The sequence below is a fragment of the Acomys russatus genome, chromosome 11 (genome assembly GCF_903995435.1).
Source record: "Acomys russatus chromosome 11, mAcoRus1.1, whole genome shotgun sequence".
Lineage (NCBI taxonomy): Eukaryota > Metazoa > Chordata > Mammalia > Rodentia > Muridae > Acomys > Acomys russatus.
The window spans coordinates 56,956,295-56,979,234 of record NC_067147.1 but is presented as its reverse complement, the minus strand read 5'-3'; the positions used below and the strand labels follow the sequence as shown (position 1 = coordinate 56,979,234).

Sequence of the window (22,940 nt, the reverse complement as noted above, 5' to 3'; positions counted from 1 at the left end):
GCTGGCACAAGTCCTAAAAGCACTTGGGCTTCCATAAAAAACTTTCCTAACAGTAGCTGAAGAGAAAGGAAATGGACTCCCAGCCCATAACCAGTCTCAAGTGATACAGTGTGACTGGGGATCTGTGTCATAAACTGAGGAGCACTGAAGGGTATGGAGGATACTGGACCTTGGGCTGTGATGAAATAAAGTCAAGGGAAGACAGCTATTAGCGAATCAAAGATGGCAGATGGACAACTAAGGATGTGCTGGGAAGATACATGTGAATCTCCAAAATGGCATTATCAGAGCCACTCTTACCATCTCCGCCAAGCTCATCTTATTCCATGAGTCACCATCTAAACTAGGATGTACGGACTTCCTGATCAAACTCTGAGATGACAGCCTAAGGGTGAGGTATCTATGCAAATGAAGCCAATGTGTGTGCACAATCGGAGACAGTAATGGTCCTTACATAGCCATTCACTCAGAGCTGTCAACACGGGCCCTCTATGAGTGCGAGGCCACTGCTGGGCTCCAATGCATAAAGACCAGATCTTTGTTCTCCTGGAGCTCATCTAGTGAGGAAGACCAACAGCAACTTAACTGCCACGCCAATGAAGACTCAATGCAAGGCTGTGAAGAAGGCTGAGACCTCCCAGCCATCAGGTGAGTAGTAATGCAGAGTCTGGAATATGTAACAGTGATGAACTCATCAAAGGGCACAAGACTGGCCCATCAGAAGTACAAGGGGCTGGGCTAGTCCAGAACGTGGTGTGTGATGGGAATGGAAGGGAAGCTAGAGAGACAGGAACTAGGAAAGAGGAAGTAGGGTGGGCGCAGCTGGGGAGGCAGGAGAGAGCCGATACAGAGTGTTCCTGCTAAGTGATGAATTTAGGTCCTAAGCAGGTTGTGCTTGGAAAGGCCACTGGCTACAGTATGTGGAGTCAAGCTGTGGGGTGCATAGAAGAAAAGTGGGGACCAGTTAGTCAACTGGAGAAATGCTGGCAGTTGAACTAGTGCAGCCTTGATCTGCTTTTGTCATTCGGAATATTAATATGAAAGTTACCTTGTGACAACAGAAGAACCTTTCTGCCGTGCCCACTTCACATATGCCCATGCCACTCACTAAGGTATGCCTCTTTTTTAAATAAGAGGCACACGGAAAGTTACTGTCCTTATAGAACAACGCAGCCCCGTGGCGAAGCGTGGAAGAGGGAAACAAGGGCTCCAAGATTCTCGGTTCCTACCCGAGAAGACCTGGTCCTTCCAGTTCCCTTAGCTGTCAAATGTTCTGGGTAGGGAGCTCCTCACTCACGACCTGCAGACCACTCAGAGTCAGTCCTCAGGGATTCACAGACTTGGCCCCAAGTCTGCTTCCCATCACAAACTTTATGTGATGTAAAACGTCCTCCTTCAAAGCATAGGTCTGGCAAACGAATTGCCGCTGATGTTTCTGACTCTAAAATAGTCACCTCCCTTAGACCTTCCATCGCTCAGAAGCAGCAGCGGTGCACACAGGCCCCTCCACAGACAAGCTCCGATATGCAGGAGCCTGCCCTTTACAACTGGATCTGTGCGTTCTGACTTCTGCTGGGGGTGGGTAGTCTTCTCATAAGGACGGTTTCTTTATTGTTCAAGTTCTAAAAGTCTTGACAAAAGTTAACATCAGGAGTTTGCCCTTTAAAAAATAAAGAACATGACTGGCTTTTTCATTATTGTCAAAGTGTGAAAAAAATAGAATTAAGTATGAAGAGAGAAAAATAAAATCTTCATCCAGCTGTTAGAAAGTGACAATTACACAACCAGCACCCATTAATTGGCTCACACTTCCAGAAGGAACAAGTAAACACACTCATGCAAGCCCTGCGGGAATGAGAAGAGGAGGAGCCTGGCATTTCAGCAGGGTCTCTCTGTGACAGCCCTTCCCTGAAACTAGCCCTGACACCACCTGTGAACTTCTCACAGTGGCAGCAATGGTGAGGACGGTGCCCTCTTCAAAACCCACCTGCTGAAGCTGACAAGATGGCTCAGTGGTAGAGAGTGTGTTCTGCTTTCACAGAGGACCTGGGTTCAGTCCTAGCACCCACATGGTGGCTCACAACCACCCTTAACTCCGTCCAGGGGATCTGATGCCCTTTTCTGATCTCTGGGGGCACTGGGCATATACATGGTACATACAATACACATGGGCAAGACATTCAAACACATACAAATCTAAAACACAGAAAAACCCTACCTGTCTCTTGGCAGGCTTGTGACAATGAGCCCTTTCACACAACTACAGATTGCATGGCTAGCTATGACTTCCTAGAACTTATTCAAAGCTTTTGTTATGCTGAATTCTGGCTAAGAAATAAAATAGGTGGGGAAAATTGCTTTCTAAACTTTTGTCACCACCAATGGGAAAGATGATGCAGAAAAACCACGGCAAATTGGTCACTAGGTTTAAATGTGCTGTTTTTCAATCTCACACTTTCAAAGACACTCCGAGGCTGTAACTCTCCACCCTACAATGTCCTGGTGTCCTCAGCCAGGGAAGAGCTTGAAGAAGAAACACAATTCCTCCCTCTTTCTAAGATTCCCAGTGAATAAACAGTGTTTCTTGGGACTGGGTGTCTGACATGCAGCTAGGGGCACAGGACAGCTGCAGACAGCTGCAGCTCAGATGTGGCCATCACCATGTAGAGCACAGGGAGCAGCCCAGAAGAGCTCCAGGCAGCTCTTTCCAAGACACAGGGATTGTGAGGCGCTTGCTGGGGAAGTCATGGAGAAGATCTCACATCAGAACACTGTAGAAACTGTACAGGCTTAAGCCTGGTCGGGCCTCCAGGAGGGCTGGGAGGAGGGTGCGGCTAGGTGCCCCGAGTAGCTGCTGGGGTAGAGCTCCACACAACATGCAACTCCCTGATTTAGTGCTGACTGGGAAGAGAACAGGCAGCTCCACTAGGCCAGGCTTTGCAAATGCAGTCAAGGACACTCAGCTACAAGGCATTTATGACTGTAGCAAGAAAACAGTTCCCTCAAATGTAGCTTTTTCTAATATTTCTGTAAATAAATAGAAATAATCTCTGTACCCCAACTGCACAAAGGCAGCACTATCAGAGTGGTGGCAGAGTTCCTGGGATTCCACCATCTTCCCCCTCTGGCAATGCTCTCAGTTCTGCTTGTGGTGCTTTTTGCTTTGCTTTTCGAGACAGGGTTTCTCTGTGTAGCTCTGCTGTCCAGAAACTACAGCAATCTACTGGCCTCTGCCTCCCAAGTGCTGGATTAAAGACATGCGCACCACTAGCTCTGTACTTTGCTCTTAAACCCCCAAGGATACACAGAGAAACCCTGTCTCAAAAAATAAAAAACAAAAAACCTCAGTACGTATGTGTTTTTCTAAAGTGATTAAAAATTCTCTGCAACATCATTTTTTAATGAACACTAAAGCTTGCAGAAGGGATTTGGGCAGCCAAGCTGGCAGGCAGACATTACTCTGTGAGGACACTGGGACCCATGAGTTAGACCAGGGGTTCCAGATCACAACCAGAACGCCCTCAACAACATTCCATCTCCATCCCCACTCAGTTCATCAGAGCTAGTCATTCTGTTTGCCCTGTGCCTGCATCTGGGAGGAAAGACAGCTAAGGTCCCTAACACTTCGTCAGACAAAAACATGCTTAAAGAGGGGACACAATGGGGTCAGCACTTGAGAGACACACTCCAACAGGAAGTGAGGCAGCTGCGTGACAGGTGGAGGTACAGTGAGTCAGAGAAAGAGACAGAAAGCAAGTCAAGGCATTGGGTTATCAACAGCTAACCCTAAGGGGGCCAGGCAACACTGGGGGGCATTCAGATGCAAGATGGCCCGCATTGCAGATATTTTTACTTTTCTCTACTTCTGGAAACCTCTAATACGGCTTCAAAGAAATACAAAGGGAAACTAGGCATCGTGGCTCACATCTGTCATACCAGCACTCAAGAGGAAAGAGGGTTATCCCAACTCGGAGGCCAGCCTGGTCTTCACAGTACGTTCCGATCCAGCCATGGCCACCTCAAACAGGGCCAGAGAGAGAGATCTCAGCACTAAGGGGATCTGCCAGCAAGCTGGAGGGCCTGAGTTGGATCCCTGGACCCTCTGTTGCGCTCTCCCCATGGACTCCCTCCTGCAAGCTGTCCTCCGGCTTCCACAGGCACGCAAACCACAGAATGTATCGTCATAAAAAAATTTAAAATATGCAAAAGCAGCAACCAAGGGAATGCAATGTTAAAGGTGTTGCAAACGGTAAGAGGAGGAAGGACTTGAGTGGATGTTTACAAAATGGGCTTGTAAAGCACTCTTCTGCCGTACGCTGTGAGCTAGACGGCTTTCCACTGAGGCCACCTGCACAGGGTGGATGGCTGGGAACACATGCATAGCTACAGTACTGTGAGTTGTCGGCCCCTCAAGGATGAAAAATACCCCTAAAAGCCTCTAAAGAGGAAGCTAGGTTACTACAAGAATTGGGCCAGCAGCAGATTTGATTTTTTGTCATCAACACTGGATGCTAAGTGGCAGGAAGTCTGAGGTTCTGAAAGGCTGAATTTTATACGGGAACAATTAACTTCTAGACAAACGCAATTCCGTATCAAACTGTGACTGTAAAAAGTCTTATTATCTACTTTTGGCATACCTCTTCTGAAACAAAATCTACAGACTTACTCTACACTGTGTCTGTCAATGACCTTAACTGAATGTTCTCACTCAAAACACCAGAAAAGTTGTACTGGGCTTCAGGGTAACCTACAAGAGAGAATGGGAAAGCAACTAACCACCGGGGCAGCACTGGTGTTTCTTCCTTGTAGCAGTTTGCACAACTGTGCATCCTGCATGAGATCTGCAGTGAACGTGGCTGAGTAACAGGCATGTGGAGACCCCCAGGGGTACACCTCACACCCTCAACATGAAGCAGCTTCCCCTGCAGCAGCCCACCGGGCTCTGTCCCAGAATAGCAGGGCATGCCCGGTTACACAGCCGCCACTCCCAGGGGTTCCAGCTGCGGCTTCTAACCACACATGTGCAGCCTCCCAGGCCAAGGGCTTTTATGGGCCAGCAATGATTTTATCATAAACACTGCTGCTTAGCAGCACATTTGTGTGAGGTTTCGGGGAGAATGGATCAAGCAAGGGAACTGGGCCCAAGGTCAGTATCTCACTCACAGAGAAAGGGTATTTTTAACCCTTCACCATTCTCTACAAAAAAATGAAAACAAGAAAATGCAACCCAACAGGAAAGAAATGTTACATCACAGCTGCAGAGTAGGTGCAGGAAGCAATCTGCCCGGAATTAACCAGTGAGTGAACGGAAGCTCCAGGAGTGTCGCTTACAGGAGAGCTGAGCAATCAGGAACCGTGGGCAACAACAGGCAGCTGCTTGACCGCAGCTTCATTCTGAGCACTCGCAGAAGGCCTCGCCCATCTGCTTGGAGTCTGGCACGTAGCTCTCCTCAGGAGGGCATGTGCTTAGAGGCGCAGTGTAGCACTTCCCTCATTGACCAATTACCAGACATTTTCTGGACAATGTTTATGGCCACACAGAAAGTTTAACTCCAAGTTATTATAACTAAAATAAGTATCACAAACCTTTACTATTTTAATGTGGCCAGCTGACAGAAGAGGGGAAAAGGAAAGACAGAAGTGAAATGTTAGGAGAGACAGAGGGAAACACGGGATATCCACTTCTTCATCAACAAAGTGAGAAATCAAGAGGGACTGTCCTTAAAGAGTGGATCAGAAAGAAACGGTCAGGCATACCATTCATTTTAAAAAGATGCCTTGTAGTAGAACTAAATATGAAAAAATGTAGCCCAGAAATAAGTAGTTTAAGATTTCTTAGTTTGTTGCACCAGGGAATTATTAAGGATAGTAAACTAAATAGAGAAATTAGATGCTGTTGATAGTACATACGTTAACAGGAAAGAAAACAAACAAACAGCCTAGAAAGTCAAAGGCGTCTACACCTCTGAGGAGTCGACCGAATATGGGAAGGTCAAGTTTTGATCTCCACAATGGTCCCTCTGTATCATTCAATGTTCTATGTGTGTTTGCATTTGTTAGAAAATATTAGGGCTCAATAATTTAGAGGCGAGCAGAGAAAGAGAATTATGATTTGAAAGTAAGGTCTGAAGGCTAAAGGTAAGGGTTAGAACACAGGAAGGACGGGCAGGAGGCACGCCCACGTAGGATGATCACAATAGGAGAGAAGCCTTCACCCTGACAGCACACCTCTGTGCACCCAACCACCCCTACCCATGCTGCCTCTCAGTCATGGGAGGCTACGTTCCACATGCTCAAAGAACCTTCTCTCAACATCTGCTCTGAAGCACCTAAGTGAAGAAGAAAACTGCGTATCTTTCTAAGGACTACATTAATGGTGAGAGGTACAGTAAACTGAATTTACATCTGTAAATGTAAAATCCTAACTGTTGGCTCCACTGATTCTAATGGGGTCGACAGAATCTTGCCTTCCTTTTCCTCCTCTTTTGTAGTGATGCATCATCATCCACAGCTTATTAACAGTAAAACGCTTCTGGAGAACCTGAGTGCTACAATCAAAGTTGGAATCTTGTCAATTATTTAAGCCCATCAGTGAATGGAAACAAACCAATCAGATGATGATGGGCAAGCAAAGGCACTGAGAGAATGTGTGCACAGAGGAGTTCCAGTCACAAAACTCCAGGGACTGACAGACCACTGGGACAGGCGTCTGTGTGTGTGCGAGTGTGCTCTTGTTGGAAGGCTGTGGAGCTCCCTGGAGGGAGCCTTGTAAAGAAACATACAAATGACAGAGAAGACTGTCCAGAGCGCCAGACAGTGAGCTGTGGGGAGCTAGCCTGGCATGGAGACTGTGCTCAGTACCTGGCTCTGGAGAGAGGAGCCGGGCAGGTGGCTCATAGGGCCTACAGACAACACTGTTTGTAAAGGGGTCCAGCACTGGGAACAAAGTAACCCACCTGTTCCCTCGTTTCTCCACGCAGGGTGGTTTGTTGTTCTTCAGTGATAGCTGGGGTACTATAGAGCACGTGCTACATTGCAAAGGCTCTGGATTAAAACTTCACCTCTGACACTTCTTCTCTCCCAACTATTTTCTCTTTTATAAAATGAGGGCAACATCCCACAAAATACCTTGTATGCAGACCATGAGATACAATATATGAAAGTACTGGAATACTAGTTAGCAGATAATAGCTTGTTTCCTACACTGTGGCCAAGGTGCTCACACAGGACTCATGTGCCCTGACAAGTGGTGGCCCTACTACACTAGTGTGGACAGGCTATTTTTGTCCAAGTGACACCTGAGTAGAAGGAAGGCACACCACACAAGGCAGGGCATCTGAGTACCAGCTACAACCTCTCTTTCTGCCTCCATGACCTGCATCTGCTAGAAGAAGATGCTGATAAGCCCCCAAACCATGAGAAGGGTCTACTTCATAAGCAGGAACTCCCATGTGGACTGTTAATCACACTGTTATATGAAGCCAGCTAAACACTGAAGCTTGTTTGTTGTAGCCCTAAGTATGAATGTCACCATAAAGCATGCTGTGTAGTAGAGCTGAGGGGGTTGAACACTGAATCAAACACACTGTCATCAGTGCCATTAAGAAATCATGGACCAGGGACATAACTCAGTGAGAGCAACCGCCTAGTGGGTGAGGAGACCTGGCAACCAACCAACTAGACCAATGAAAGGACAGGCATTAGAAAAGAAACTACAGCCAAACAAGCACAGGAGAAGACACTCAGCAGCACGAGCCACAGGGCAATGCCAATCTAAGCCTCAGCAGTGCCCACTTCACTCCCCTGGGACTGACTGTGGCCAAAGGTAATGATGACAAGGCTAGCAAGAATGAGAAACTGGTCCCTCACACGCTGCTCAAGGCTATGCCATTCTTCAGAAAGTTCAACACAGTCACTCTAATAGTAGTGCTGGTTGGACCCTGAGTCAAGCTCACTGTCAATGACATTAAGAAATGTGATGCAGCAATTTCCACTAGGGATATATCCAAGAACACTTCAACAGCACGCTCACACGCTCTCCTGTGCAGGAGTATGCAAAGCAGCCTCGGTCACTAAAGCTAAAGAGGAGAAGCAATTCAAATATCTGTCAGGATGAATACTGAAAGGAAGTGAGGTCACACAAGAGAATATTATCCACCCAGACAAAAGGAAAATCCTCATACGTGACAGATACAGCCAGGATGATCTAGAGAACATGCCACGGAGAAGAAACCAAGACCTAATGGTCATATACCATGATGCCACTTACATAGGCTTCCCGTAGTTTGTAAATCCAGAGACAGAAAGTAAATTACCAAATGCTGAGGAGTCAAAGGGAAACAGGTTAATTTTGTGGAGGAGGTAATAAAAATGTTGCAGAACGTCAGATAGTGATGGTTGCACAATTCTGTGAGTGACTAAACAAGTACTCAGTTATACACTTTGTGAGGGGGAACTTAAGAGTTCATGAAGGTATTATACTTTGGGTGTAAAATGCCCTTCCAAGGCCCATGTGTAAAAGGCTTATTTGGTCCCAAGCCTGGGTGGTAATAGAAGGTGGTAGCAGGACCTCTTGAAGTGAGGTCACCAAAGGCATGACCTGGAAGGTGACACTGGGGCCCCAACACCTCCAACACCTCCTTTCTTCTAGCTCCCCCACTGGTCACTTGGAAAGCTCATGACTATGAACAGGAACCTCTGAAACACAAGCCCCCAAACCCCTTTCTCCATGTAGGTTGTTTCTCAGTGCCATAGGGATGGAAAGCTGACTAACATAGAATCATAACTTGGTTTTTAAAGACGAAGTCTCAGCTTTGCTCTGTTTTGCTCCCAGGCCCTGAGCTCTCTTCATGCACCATGATTCAAGCCTGGTCAGAACTCACAGCATCCTTCGAGGTGAGCTCGAATAGAAGCCCCAGTGCCAAAGGCCGTAGAACGCCTAATGCCACTGTGGTTCCCTCAGCTTAGGCACTGGGTGAGGTGAGGGCTGCTATGAGGAAAGGCTTGAGATGAGGAGGACAACAGAGCCCACAGCAGCCACTTGTATAACATTCTCCGAGGAAGTAAAAGTTCCTAAAAAGGTAGTGAGCAGCTTGGAGATCAGAGATGGACTACAAATGGAGTCTCTTACTTCCCTAGTTGAGTATGTCAGTCATTTTCAAGTTCAGTTCACAGGCAAAAACTTATATGGGCACACCAAGTAAACTCATTTAAACGCTTAATAGTCAAAACTGAAACAAAGGATCATGGGAATGCACTTCAATCCCTGGTGGCTGCATAGATCTGCTCAGGGGCCTCTGAGCCCACAGAGGGCTGCCTTGCAGTGAAAGGATGCTACTTACTTGCAGGACACTTTGGTTCTGTCAGCCACCATGGTCCACTGCTGCTGATTGGTGGAAACCTCAACGTAGTAGCTGTAGCTTCGATCGTCACAGTCCCAGAGTAATAACCTGAACAAAGAAAGAATACTGCATTTGTCTTTGCATCCTAACTGAACTGTCATGGCAGTCTTGTGTTATCCCTTCCCTGTTCCCCTGCCCCACCTTGCATGCAGGGCTGCAGAAGGAGAGTGAATCCCAGTGAAGCTCTTTGGAAGTCAGCTTCACTAACCACCCAGTCCTGGGGAGCTGCTGACCACCAGCAGCAAAGTTCGTACTGGCTTAGGAGGAAGAATGCCTCCTTTTTAGGTTTTCCAATGGTCATTGCAGCATTTGAGCTAGCTAAGGATAACTTCCCAGAAACTCGTGCTCAGGGTCTCAGCACTTTTTTACCTGATGCCAACATGCACTTCCCAGGTTTGTACATGACTCTGGAAGATTACCCACTGTGGAGATACACTTGTTTCTTAAGAGACTAGTCCTAGCGTCCCCAAAGTCAGTGCTTACTCAAGTCCTCAGGAACATGACACTGGACATATTTTATATATACAAGACCTATGCACAGTCTTATGTATTCACATACCCTGACATATATGTGAATATAAACTCATAAATGTAGCCTCTTGAGTTCTGTGACTACAAGATTGTTACAAATTCCAATTCTGTGCCCTTTTATGCAAACCCAAACCTTTAAATCAATGTCCAACTATGTGGGCCGCAAATGTGTGAGGGCTAACTGCAGTGGAAAACACACTCATTATCTGAGAACTTACTATCTCCATCCCGCTATGAGTCCTTTTGCAGCTCAGCTGAGAACTTCAATGGACTGTATGAGTACATTTGTGTGAGTTCAAAGCAGAATACACTCACCTAGCTTCAGAATAGCTCCTCCTCCTACAGAAGGTATTGACTGGAACATGGGAGGAGGGTACCTTCTAGAAGTCCAGAGATGTGCTAGTTTGATCTCAGTGGTAGCTACATGGCTGCAGGAGCATGTAAATAGTCATCAAGCTGTGCGTGCTCTACATGTTTGGTTCTTCAACTAAAATGAAATGAGCCTTTCGATATAGGATCTGTGTTTGGCTACTGATCATGCTTCAGAGGAAATAGATGACCAATTTCTACTGTATCAGGCATCTTTGCCTAAACAAAGTATGTGCATATCACATTGTTTAACAGGAGGTCACATGCATGTGCCTCTAGTCAGCTACAACAGTGAGTGCCCTGAAGGCAATGCAATGCCCATGTCTGAATGGTTTTTCTCTACCCAGAGCTTGGACCAGCATCCTCACTCACAGGCAGTGCTCAGTGGATGTCAGCAGGGCAAACACAGCGGTAACAATGGCGATCAGGACAGCTAACATTTCTTTAATGCTTATGTGGATCAGGCCCCACAGTCAAGTGCTCTGCACAGTCTGGTCTGTTATAACCACCTAAATATCCTCTTAGCAAGCATGACTGCTCACCTCACATTATATAGATGGTAGAAGTGAGCCTTAAAGTTGTAAGTACCATATGTAAGCTCACTGTTAGTGTGTGAGTGATGCAGGATTCCAACTGGTATCCCATCAAAACCCAGTTCTCTGACTACCTCTCAAATGTCCTGTTACTACTAGTTTATGTATCTGGATCGTATTTCTACGTAATCTACCACTCTGTAAGAGTTATTTCTAGTGTCTTCTGTAATCTTGTTATTACAGTCAATGAAATTCCTTGCACAAACTGTTCTGTGTCATGCATAAGGCTACTGTGGAGACTTAATGCTGCTGTAATTGTCCCTGGGTACTTAACCTAGGGCTAGGCAAGTGTATCACCACTGAGCTATGATCACAGGCCTCTGACTTTCATTTTTGAGGCAGGATCTAAGTTGTCCAGGGTGGCCTTGAACTCTCAGTCCACAGCCTAGGTAGGCCTTGAAACTTTTGATCCTTGCCTTTCAGGATTCTGGAAAGCTGGGATGACATGCCTGTGGCCATGACACCGCTCCTTTCCCTTCAGGTCTCAGTCCCAGCTGCAAGTTCTGCTTGCTGGGCCTCAGGTTAGGCGGTCTTTTCATCTCACAGCTCTCTAGTAACAGGTTCCCTGGAGACAACGCTCAGCAGGGTTCTGGTTTTTGTTTTGTTTTGATTTTTGTTGTTAGGTTTTGTTGTGGCTTGTTTGTTTTGAAACAGGGTTTCTCTGTGTAGTCTTGGCTGTCCTAGACTCATTCTGTAGACCAGGCTGCCTCGAACTCAGAGCTCCCCCTGCCTCTGCCTCCTGTTGGAACTAAAGGTGAGTGCCACCGTGGCCGCCACTCCCTGGGATTCTGGATTATTAAGGAAGAACCAGAGGACTACAGCCCCCACCCTCCCAGATAAACAGGAGTGCCTTTACAGAGAACCCAAATGAAAACACTGCCTCCTGTGGGACAGAATCTAACCAGGTCGCAACAGGTTTCATGGGAAGAGACTGCCTTGAGGAAACGCGCCATGGAGAAGAAACAGAAAGATGAGCAATTATGAATAAACGTCCTCAGAGTTCTTGACTCAAGTATTAGAAGAACCTGTTAGCTGACTAGTGGTGGTGCAAGCCTTTAATCCAACACTTGGGAGGCAGAGCAGGTGGAGCTCTGAGTACAAGTCCAGCCTGGTCTATAGAGTGAGTTTCAGGTCTCACGTCATCTATATCCTAGGTACTGACTTGATGGCACTTCATCCTCCTGATGTCTCACAATGTAACCAGTCTCTTAGTGCTCAGCACTTAGGTGGCTGGGAAGATTCCACTGTTAGGAAAAGTCTTCAATAAGTATTCTGAGCTAAATCCACTGTTTCCCTCAAAAGTTTGTTTAAAAAAAATTCTCATTTTGAGGTTGTGGTGTAATAGCTGTAGATCTCTCTTGTCTCACCTCCAGGAAAACATCCGTAACAGGTTATACTGCCAGTGGCTTCTAGCCAGTGGCTGTTTCTGTGCATCTGGCCAGTAATCACACTTAGAAACAAACACTACTGTTGGAGATGAAACACATTTCATTAATTTGCAGGGTTTTTTTTTAAACATTGGACTTGAACACTTTGTGTATTTTCTATATTTATCCTATTGTTAATGACTTACAAAATGCCCTCTGCATTGAAAGGATATTAATTCACTGCCTATCACAGTTGGCATGCTAAAGATATTAATTTTTATTAGCTTAGTCCATCGATCTTTACCCCAGTAATTTCTCCTAGCCTAAGTTTTTTTTTCTTTCCTGAATAGCAGCCAAGAGCACAGACTGGTTGCGACATCTCCTTTCTCGTCTTCTATGAAGAGTCCCTGGGGAATGCAGGGTCATGGTGACTCTCGAGTGTAAGGGACACTGATCGATGGCAGGTTATTAATGTAGGGCTCTGTCTTCTACATGTGGAGTTTTAGAGGATTCAAATCCGTGTACCAGGATGCATATTTCCTGGGAACTTAGGCTTTATCAGGAATAAATCCTTTTGTTTAAAAAGCAGGTACAGTTAAAAACCCTTAAAGAAACCTGATGGAGCTCCTTTCCTTCCTTAGATTAGAATCCGGCTCTTGTTAGGCACAGTGTAAAGACCCACTCCCCCTCACTTCTTTGTCTGCCCGCAACTGGTTCTTAGTTTTTTGCACTGACAGCATAGAGATATTTCTGGCTTGTGATCTGGCTGGGAATGTTTGCAGAGGGTGATCACCCAGCACAGACACTCCTCATGACCTTACTGGAGATGCGCTCCTTAAACATAGCCCTCCCTCCTCCACCCCAGTATCAGAAGCCATTTTCAAAGAGATTGGCTTTATCCCAGAGAGATTCACTGATGCAGATCAGGGCTGTGAATGACTGCCACAGACCTCACCATCTACTGAGCGCTGCATGAAGTGCCTGGTGACATTACATGTTGTCTCCCCCATCTCCCCTTGCTCTTACCATGGAGTCTCCCTAAAAGTAGCGAGGTGCTGGTTTTTTATAATTGATTAGCAGATGTGATTCTGCTTGCATCTTCCATAAATGCTCTGGCTGGTTGCATACCATTGATTACCCGGGGCTCAGTTTACAGCAACTAATTGCTCTCCTTGCTGGTGTTTTGATACAAAATTCGATAGTGAATATGATTTCAAAACTCTTATCTTTGTGGCCTGAGTCAGAAGTGACTGGAGGCAAACCCAGTGGACTGCGTTTTCCCTTCTTAAAATAATTGCTCTCTCATCAGTCTGTAAAGAAAGTTCCCAAATTGTAGATTCTAATTGGAAAGCCTGCATTATGCATGCGATGACAAACTATGTGTGCTGAATGGCATTTTTTCCATCCCTTTCTTAAGGGATTAATTGCACGCCAGACTATGAACAATGGCTGAAATCGAGTAGAAGAGACCAACAGCTTCGCCACTCAACTGCTGCCTTTAGACCAGGAGCTAGGGTCCGTGTGCTTGTTTTTAATCACCTATCATTTGTGGCAACCTCGCTGGAAGACATGGGGACACAAACACTGCTGCTGCTTGCAAGAGCATCCTCATTTGAGGAAAACAACCAACCACAGCAAGACCAGCTACCAGCTACGATTAGCAACGTAATAACTTACAGAATTCACTTACAAACTTTCAGTCAAAGACATCCATAACCTCAAAAATGCACACATAATATTCTTAAAGAAACTCTGTGTTCCTCAGAAATGGCTCTTTCATTTAACAATTCAAAACTTATTTACCAAATGCTAAGCACCATTAGGTAAACTTTTGAACCTACTTATGATCATGTTCACTCCTTGTGAACTTTAGTGTCTGGTTTCCTGGGGTTCTTGTAGTTCTAACAGTTTATAGTCCTCTGCACATGCACTGGAGGGCTTGCTATGACTGCATACTACTTGGCCATTCTCTTTGAGAACTGCTTGAAGCCCCATTTAAAAGTAGGTGTGGAGTCCCTGGGCCCAGGCTGTCCCATAGATGTGGCTGCAGCCTAGAAAGCAGATCCATGCTGGGTCTCAACACTGGAGGATGTAGTGCGTGTCTAGCTTAATTGGCCCTGCTCACTTAGATGAGATAACAAGGAGGCAGATGTTCCAGGGTGGCCTTCTCTCATCACAGACATGGGGAAGGAAGGAGCCATTGGTGTGAGAAGCAGAGCCTGCGCAGCCAGGCTGCTCCTGACACATCCCTGTGTTTGGGTTCAGTCCCATGTCTGCCATCAGTCTCTGCCTGACGGATTGGGAGAAACTGCCCAATAATGATGAAGCCACCTTTACGGCTTAGGTCACCGCTACTTGGCTTCCTTCACTTGGAACCAACGAGTCCTAAGTGAACTAGTCTTAGTAGATCACACTGGAGCAAAGGTGTGTGGTAGCAAGTAGACTCCAGAGACAACAAACAGGAAACACCAAAGAAGACAGAAGGAAATTTCCCTTTGCATGATGGTTTTCCTGCTGCAGAGAGGCAGCTTCCTTAGAGATCTAGAGTGGCAGGACTGAAGTGTGAGGTGACAAGGTAAAGGGGTAGAGATAGGGTCAATGTGGGGGGCTCTGAAGGGGCCGACTGGGCTATGCACTGACTAATCACCAAGCACACTAAAAAACCAACCAGCAGGGCAGGGGTGCTGGGGAGCTTTACCATAGTGACAAGGAGGACACAGTGCAGGGCCAAGGGTCCAAGGGCCAGCAAAGTGCTGAGGGCTAGACAGATGCTGGAACAGAGGATCTGGGAAAAGAGCAGATCCTGCGATCAAGCGGGGACTTAAGGGGCTTTCACCTCATTGAAGAATCCAGGTCTCACTATTCCAGTGCAAAGCAAAAGACAGAACACAATGGCGAGGGCACCATTCTTACCCCTGTGGTCAACAGAGGACAGCCAGCCAGCAGCTGCCCGATGACAACACAGAACTCTGAGCGACAACTCTGCTGGTGAAAAGCAGGAATTTCCCCACAGATGAAAGGGACTCTTGGTGTTGGCTGCCACAGCATCTGACGGTCACTTGTTCTCAGGCTGGGGGCACAGCCCAGCTGGGCAGAGCAGCCGGAGGACTGCAACCTCTGCAGAGAGATTCTCAGCGGAGGCAAGAGAGACTACATGGCTGCTCTGAAGATCTCAGAAATGAGCACACTGAAGGAACTGCGCATCCCAGTGGGCTGGAGCCTTCCAGGACAGAGGGAACTCCAGTCCTCTAACATCAGGAGGGAACCGCAGGCCTCACCTCAAGCAATGGTATCTGGGCAAGTTCGCTAGTCAGAACACAACATGGTCTCCACGTACTGTGGGATACTGCTTAACCTCTCAAAGCTAGGAGGTCACGCCTGTCAGCTTTCCATCACTGTGACAATATTTGAGATAATAAATTTTAAATAGAGTAAGGTTTATCTTGCTACCCAGGTTTGTTTGGTTTTCAGGTAGGGTCTCACTTGGAACTCTATGTAGAGCAGGCTGGCCTCTGCCTCTCAAGTATTAAGATTAAAGGTGTGCACCACCACACCTAGCCATAGCAGGTTCTGACGCTTAAGTACCCAGCTGTCAGCCCATTGGTTCTGGGTCTGTGGTGAGATGGTGTCAGTGAAAGAAACTGCTTCTAGCCTGGTGGCCAACAAGGTGAGCTGGGGGAGGGCCAGGGTTTCAGCATTCCTCCTATGGCATTCTGCAGATGGCCAGATTCTTTTCCACTACACCTCACTTCTAAAAGGTTCCTCTGTCTCTGAAAAACATCATAGGCTGGGCACCATGCCTTGTAATGTGCTGGCCTTGAGGGCATTTCCTACTCAGACTACAGAGGACACAAGATGAGTTCTCCAGGAAACAGACACAGAGGCCCTGGCCAGGGCTAACTCTTGCTGGGCTCTTGGTGGTCTGCTCTCTGTGGGTTCTGTTTATGCACTGGTGCCTCAAGAGGAAATAAATAAATGAATAAATAAATAAATCAGGATGAATGTCGACAGAAGAGGGGTTGCATCTCTAATTCTAACTGCGTTTGGCACAGCATGATCCAGGGAACGCTGAAGTGGAGAGCAGGCTGATGGGTGCAACTGTGCACAGGTAGACAAGCAACGCCTTCCAAAGCTTTCAGACAAGACAGGACTAGACATCTTTAACGGCTAACAAGGACCGTGGCTCTCCTGCCTGGAGATAGTAAGCTCTAAGTTCAAGGTTGGGCTGTAATGGAAGAGCAGACTCTGAACTACCAGGACTCTATTGTCAGCCAGAGCAGAGTGTGCGATGAGCAGTGAGTGATTAAGCATTGCTGGGCTCACATCTGCACAGAGCACAACCATTCACACTGCCTGTGCATTCATTGCCACATGTAGGGAAAATGACAATTTGTAATCTGCACATTTCCTTCTCAACACAAGCTTTTTGTCTGTGTCATTTGTTAATTTTCTGGCATGGTCTAACAGTGCTCCATCTACCTTTAGATTATTCAGTCACTTGGCAAATCTTTATTTTTTACTTAACAAGTAAGTTTTGGCCCAGTTTTAGGATCTAGATTTCATACTAAACAGTCATTTTTTTAAAGGAAAAATTTTCCATTTTATGTGTTTGATATGAATATAAGAAAACTATGTCTAGGCCAACATCCTTCAGAGAGAAAGCTCTTTTTTTGTTTGTTTGTTTTTTTTGTATTTTGAAGGTAACTCTTTTGTAATATAGACCTTTCCTTAAGCAAGAAGATGGCATCAGATGTATGGGGTCTGGTTGGCTGCCTCACGGTGGCTGACAAGGCACAGTCATGCTGCTGCACATCTTCTGGGCACAGACACATGGAGCAGATAGCAGCTTTTACAGATTGTGCCTGGGGTTTAAACTTGGCATCACCCAGTCCCCTCTCTGCAGCAAGGCGGGCATGTGCCCTAGTGCCAGCAGCTTCCTTATAGTGTGGACAAACACTCAATGAGAGGGGCTCCCAGCAGGCACAGATAAGGATCGGCTAGAGGCTGAGCACAGGGTGTGACTCCTCAGACATTCAGCCAAGTCACCTAGAGCTTCATTGCTGGAGAGAGTATTAGGTGCCACTGTGACTTTAAAGGCCAGAGTCAGTGTCTTCTAAGAGCTAAAGGCAATACGCATTTGTGTGATCTGCCTCCCCCCCTGCATTCTATGAAAATATTGGCGGGTAAGACACACAGAGACAGACTTGACAAAAAGCTCAGGGCTTACTGATTTATAAGTGTTAGGGATATGACTTGTGCAGCCTTTAATACATCTGACGCCTAAAAAGTAAAATGGTCCCACCATGGGAGGAAACAGATTCACCCGGGCCCACATGCCTGCATAACACCACCCAAAGGATGCTCCTGGCAGAAGGAGCCACTAGTCCCCACTACTTTATCAACTGGCTTATACTTTGGGAGATGTACAGAGCAGGACTACAGAGGATGGAGGAAAGAGAGAGGATCAATTGCACTCCTCACAAAACCCCACTATTCCCTCCCTTTTGGGGAGTGCTGGGGACTGAACTAGGGCCTTACACATGCTATGCAAGCCCACTCATGCTATTTCATCTCTTACTTTACTCTTTTGCTCCTCCTCTGACTACATGCTAATGTGTGCTCACATGCACACACCTACACAAAGCACCAGGTAACAGAAACTTAATAAGCTCCACAGCTCCATTCTACTCCCGTGGGTCAAGTGTTCACAGAAATGTGTGTGTGTGGGGGGGGGTGGAGAACTCAAAATTTAGCTATAGGCAGATCTTTGTATTCTCTCACCCTGGTGCGGGAGAGAGAATGGAAAGGCAAAACAAGGTAGGAAGGCTTGACTCAGTATTCCAGGCAAGAGAACATCCCAGCGGAGATGAAATGTAAGGCAAAACTCCTCTTGTTCAGTCATATCCTTTCTCTATTTTTGCCCTTAGCAAATCTCTTTTCTGGTCTCTCTTAACACAGCCAGTATTAGTTTCCTATGTCTCCTTCTCTTTCTTATCAGCTTGACCTCTTCACCTGAGTCAGATCTGGGTCCCCACCTCTGCCCCGGCTGTGAATCATCCTTTTTTCCCCACAGGCACAATTTACAAAGCCCTGGGTACTTGCTGAGTGACTTTAAAGCAGATCAGGCCCCAATCTCTCACCACCACCACCTATGGCGGCTGCACCTTCCTGCCCTCAACCCCTGCAGTCAGTACCCATTCTCCTAGGCCCTATATAATCAAAGTCTGGCCAGTAGATCTCTCATATCTACTTGTCTTAACATTTCCTCCCCACATATCCATTTCTGAACTTCTTTTGTGAAGTCCACATGAAAACCACCCTTCGAAACACAAGATCAAAGCAGCAAGTCACGAGCGCTATACAATGTAAGGTCTGAAAGGAAAGGCAGCTTGTTCTGTTCCAAGCCTGGGCTGTGATAACTCATGCTCCCCATGTGGCGCATGACTTACCATTACAATAAAGACATTAATGAGAACAATAATAGCAACATCTTCTCCGCAGCACACAAAGGTGAAAATCCAAACGAACTCTAAGTTCTTATAAACAAAAGATAATTAATCAATTTAATATGTTGCTGTGCGATTAATCTTTTGAAGAATGCCAAGAAGCCAGAAAATAAGCAACATTTTGTGTGATTTCTTTTTTGTAATGGCTAGAGGGAAAATGGCTAATTAAGTTTTTCCAAAGGATTCTTTTGATCACTGGCCACTCAGTACAGTTTTCTTGATCCAGGTCTTCAAAGCTGGGATCACAAGTTTTAATTCAGACATTTTGGGATGAACATTCACAACTTTAACTTTCCTAACTACTCAATAGCCATAATTAAACCAAACTGGTGTGGGTTACAGGACCAAAGGCTAAGTGAACAGTTGCCTTTCCCCCTCTAACTCGCCTACACTGATCTGCCCAGGGCTGAGCCGGGGCAAAGGCTGGCAAGGGAGGGGTCCGGTCCTCCTCACTGCTGCAGAAGATGAGGAAAGAAAGCAATCTCCAACTCCTGCCCCCTCACTCCTCCCACATTTGCTTGGCGGGGGGGGGGGGGATCCTAAGACAAGAGGAAAACACTCCCTCTTTGGAACGTATTCTGCAAGCGCTGCCTTTTTAGAAATAACCCTTCCAGGTGTGGGCATGAATATTCACCAGCATGTACTGGGCACAGGGGCCAGTTTCCATGCCATGGACACTAATCCTTCAAAATGTATTCCAGGCAAGCCACTAGGGTAAACTCCCGTATAGGAAGCAGGCTTTTCAGTGATGGATATTGGAAGGATGAAAGAAAGAAATCTCAGTGAAGGAGGCAGATGAATAAATCTCTCCTCTGGAGGCTCTGCAGCAGCAAGACCCTGCCACGGCGACCGGTGCTGCAGGAGGCGTCATTGGAATAGTGCACTCTGGGAATTAAATGCTGTCTCTTTCATTTAGTGGCCTCACCCTTCCTTATCAAGAAGAGCAAACATTTATCTCCCCTCTGCCCTACTATCCTCCTGCTAGATCCTGCTAGGGCTAACAGGACCCAGAGGGACTTGCTGAGCACACCATCCTGCACCTGCACCTTCAGAATGTATAGCAGACCTGACGCCCAAGAAGAATCCGGGTCTAGAGGTGAGATCTCACCTTTTTTGGGATCCTCCCTCTTTGGTGCTAAGCCCCCAAGAGCCAATACTGAAATTCATGGTGAAAGACCCAAGAGATTCTGGCTAAAGCGCCCTGAGTGAGTCATACACAAGACTGATCCTAGGGTCTATGCCAGGGACATCCTGAGTCAACTTCCAAAGAGCTAGTGGCAGCCCTAATGGCCTGGGCACATCAGGATATGGAGCTCCTGCCATCAAGGTAGAAGCAGGAGTCATCTCCTCAGCTCAAATGGACCAAAAAGGGCTCCCCTGTCTCAGCTTAAGCTTCCGAGGGACACAACACTGCTCAGTGTGACAACAGTGGTGCCTAGCCTTGCTAGATGGGGGCAACACACCCAACTTTGCCTATCTCTCTCTGTGCACAGCCTCATTTAATCTGGTGGGGGGGGGGTGGATTTTAATTTAGAATAACTTGTGCTTTATTTCTAAATTGATTTTTCCTTTTAACACAGAATGATAGATGACACAACACATCCTCTGGTACTCTTCTAAAATATCCACAAGATAAATATAGTTGGAAGAAACAAAAGGAAACCAATATTTTAAAAACTATTCTTTTAAAAAAAGTATTCTTGAGAAGTGAAACCTCTTTAACACACATTGTCTTCAGGACCCTGTTTCTAAAAGAGAAGCGAGCAGAGCTGGGGGTGGGGGTGGGCTGCACCTCACAGCAGAGTGGCAGCTTCCTATGGCAGCAGTTCCATGGGACCCTCTCCTTGTAGCAGCCCAAAGGTCCGTTCCCCACAAAGCACAGCAGGAGAAGCCGCTGGGTCATGTCTTGGGCTTTGTTCCCAACACAGATGTTGGTTTTCAGTATGGCTTCTAATAGCTGTTTGCAAATACTATTTTTTTCTTTTTGGAGCTGTGAAAGGCATATGACTCCGTTGGCGCTGCTTTTCCTGTGTAGGCCAGGGATGCTGGTGGGGAAAGTGTCTGCCTAGGCTATGCAGACACTTGTATAGATACTTCGTCTTGTAAAGAAAGTTTGCTGGAACACAGCAATGGCCCGGAGAGGAGGTGCCCAGGACATCATACTGCTTGTCTCTTCACAGGAAACCTGGCCACACTCAGGAACTGCAGCCCATCTCACTGAATAGTACAGAGCCAAGGAATAAAGGCTCAGTGTAAAAAGGGTTGAGCCTAACCTAAAAGTGTCTAAAATCTCATTCACTAATTGTTTCAAAATATATTTTTATATGGCAAAATCCACACAGAGTTGAGACTCTGCTTTAGTCACAATTCCATCTTTGTTACTGTGACAACTGCACTGACAATTCTTGGCTTGCCTTTCACTCCAAATTTCTGGTATTTCTTCCCTACAGTTACAGAGTTAGAAAGGCAGGGAAGAAGAGGGAGAAGGAGGGAGGGGAGGAGGGAGAAAGGAGGGGAGGTGGGGGGAAGAGAGAGATTTAATTAAAATAAGCCATTCCCAAGTCCTCCTTATTCCCTGAACTGATTGTAAGTACCCAAGATGAACATGTTCAGGTTAAACACACACACAAAGGAAAGTCAATTGCCTACCACCCTCCAAATCCCACTGAGATGGAAGGTTAAGGCAGGTAAATAAGTTACAGAGAAACTTCAAGTCCACAATGCATGTGACAGCAGCTTCAGGAAGATGATCCCACAGACCACACCCTATGAACTAAGCAGAGAGTGTGCAGTTGCTTGTTGGTGCCCAGGAAAGAATGGGTTTGCATGGATCTCGCCCCTGCCATCTCTCTAGCACTGCCTCTTTGATTATAAAACTCAATTTGCAAAATAGCTGGCCAGAGTAGTTCAGGTCCAAAGACCAACAAGACCTTACAGTATTTGGTGTTTTAACTGAACTACTCAATTTGGCATCTGTCATGAAGCCAACTTCAATGTGCATGAGTCTTGAACATGATAGCCCTAAACAGAACCAACCCATCTCCGCAAAGTCTCCACCTGCTTCTGAGTCTCACATGGATGACTAAGATGTCACTGCAGTGACCTAATCATGACACAGGTGCTTTTCTGTCTTTCTTCTTAGGAAGCTCATTACTGGTGAAATATTATTTACACGACTACCACTAATTACCTATAAACAATGTTTTATCTGTTTCTTAACAAGGTAACAACGGACTTTGCAATAAACAGTATTTGGTTGTATTTGCCCTCCTATTTCTTGTAACCTCTCAGAAATGAACCCAGAGTCACACAGTATCAGAAAGATGCCTGACAAGGGTTTGCAGCAGACCTCAGCAGCCTCTCAGATGGTCTGTGCTTAAGGGACTTTGGAACAAGCTCTTTCATGCAGGCTCCAGTGACCCTACCAAGGGCTGGGATGGAGCGGGTAAGTAGTGCCCCCATGGGCTCAAGGACTTGAGCTCGGGGTGGCTAGCTGGCAGTGATCCTGGGTGTGACCTCTCAGCTCCTGTTTCTACCACGCCTCTCCCAACTCAATCCTCTGGAAACATATGGCCATAAAAATTCTTCCTTTTGTAAGTTGCCTTGGTCATAGCACTCCATCACAGCAACAGAAAAGTAGATACTACAAAGGCCTTGAGCTAAGTATATGCCAAGGAAAAGTCCAGAAAATGAGAGAAGTAAAGAAATGCCCTTTACTAATAGAATGTTTGGCTGAAAACCCTTAAGGAAAACCCTCAAGACAGATCACAGCATGGCCTCTGTTCTGGGATGAGGCTTACTGTGATCCCTCTGCAGCCCTCAAGTTTATTACTAATTCTTGCCACCAACACTTAAGGAAGACATGGCCCAATGGAGTCTTGAACTAGAGAAATGGGTGGCTATGAGAGAATGCTGCCCCATGGCCTAGCTGCTCCTGAGCCAAGTCACCTCCCAGCTGCCCTTTACCGCTCTGTTGTGAGGACAGAGAGAAAAAGAGGGGCAGGAAAAGAAGGAAGAAGGAGGGAAAGCAGAGCCCTGGCCTCTGTAATGGAAGTTCAGAGTCACAGAAGTGGTTCTACTGAGGCCCACAAGCTCTTAGTCTCCTCAATCTCTCTCTTGGAAATGAGCCGAAGGGCCTGACCATAACCATCCTTTATTGAGAACTGAAGATGG

The 22,940-nt window shown here is 46.4% G+C and overlaps 1 protein-coding gene across 1 annotated transcript in view; it reads right to left on the bottom strand.

Moving 5' to 3' along the window:
• Positions 1–22,940, bottom strand: part of Btbd9 (BTB domain containing 9) — a 367,740-nt gene that overhangs the window by 54,921 nt on the left and 289,879 nt on the right. The window contains exon 9 of the mRNA XM_051153392.1: positions 9,342–9,449. Coding sequence (XP_051009349.1) covers positions 9,342–9,449 — 108 coding nt within the window. The remainder of the gene's footprint in view (positions 1–9,341; positions 9,450–22,940) is intronic.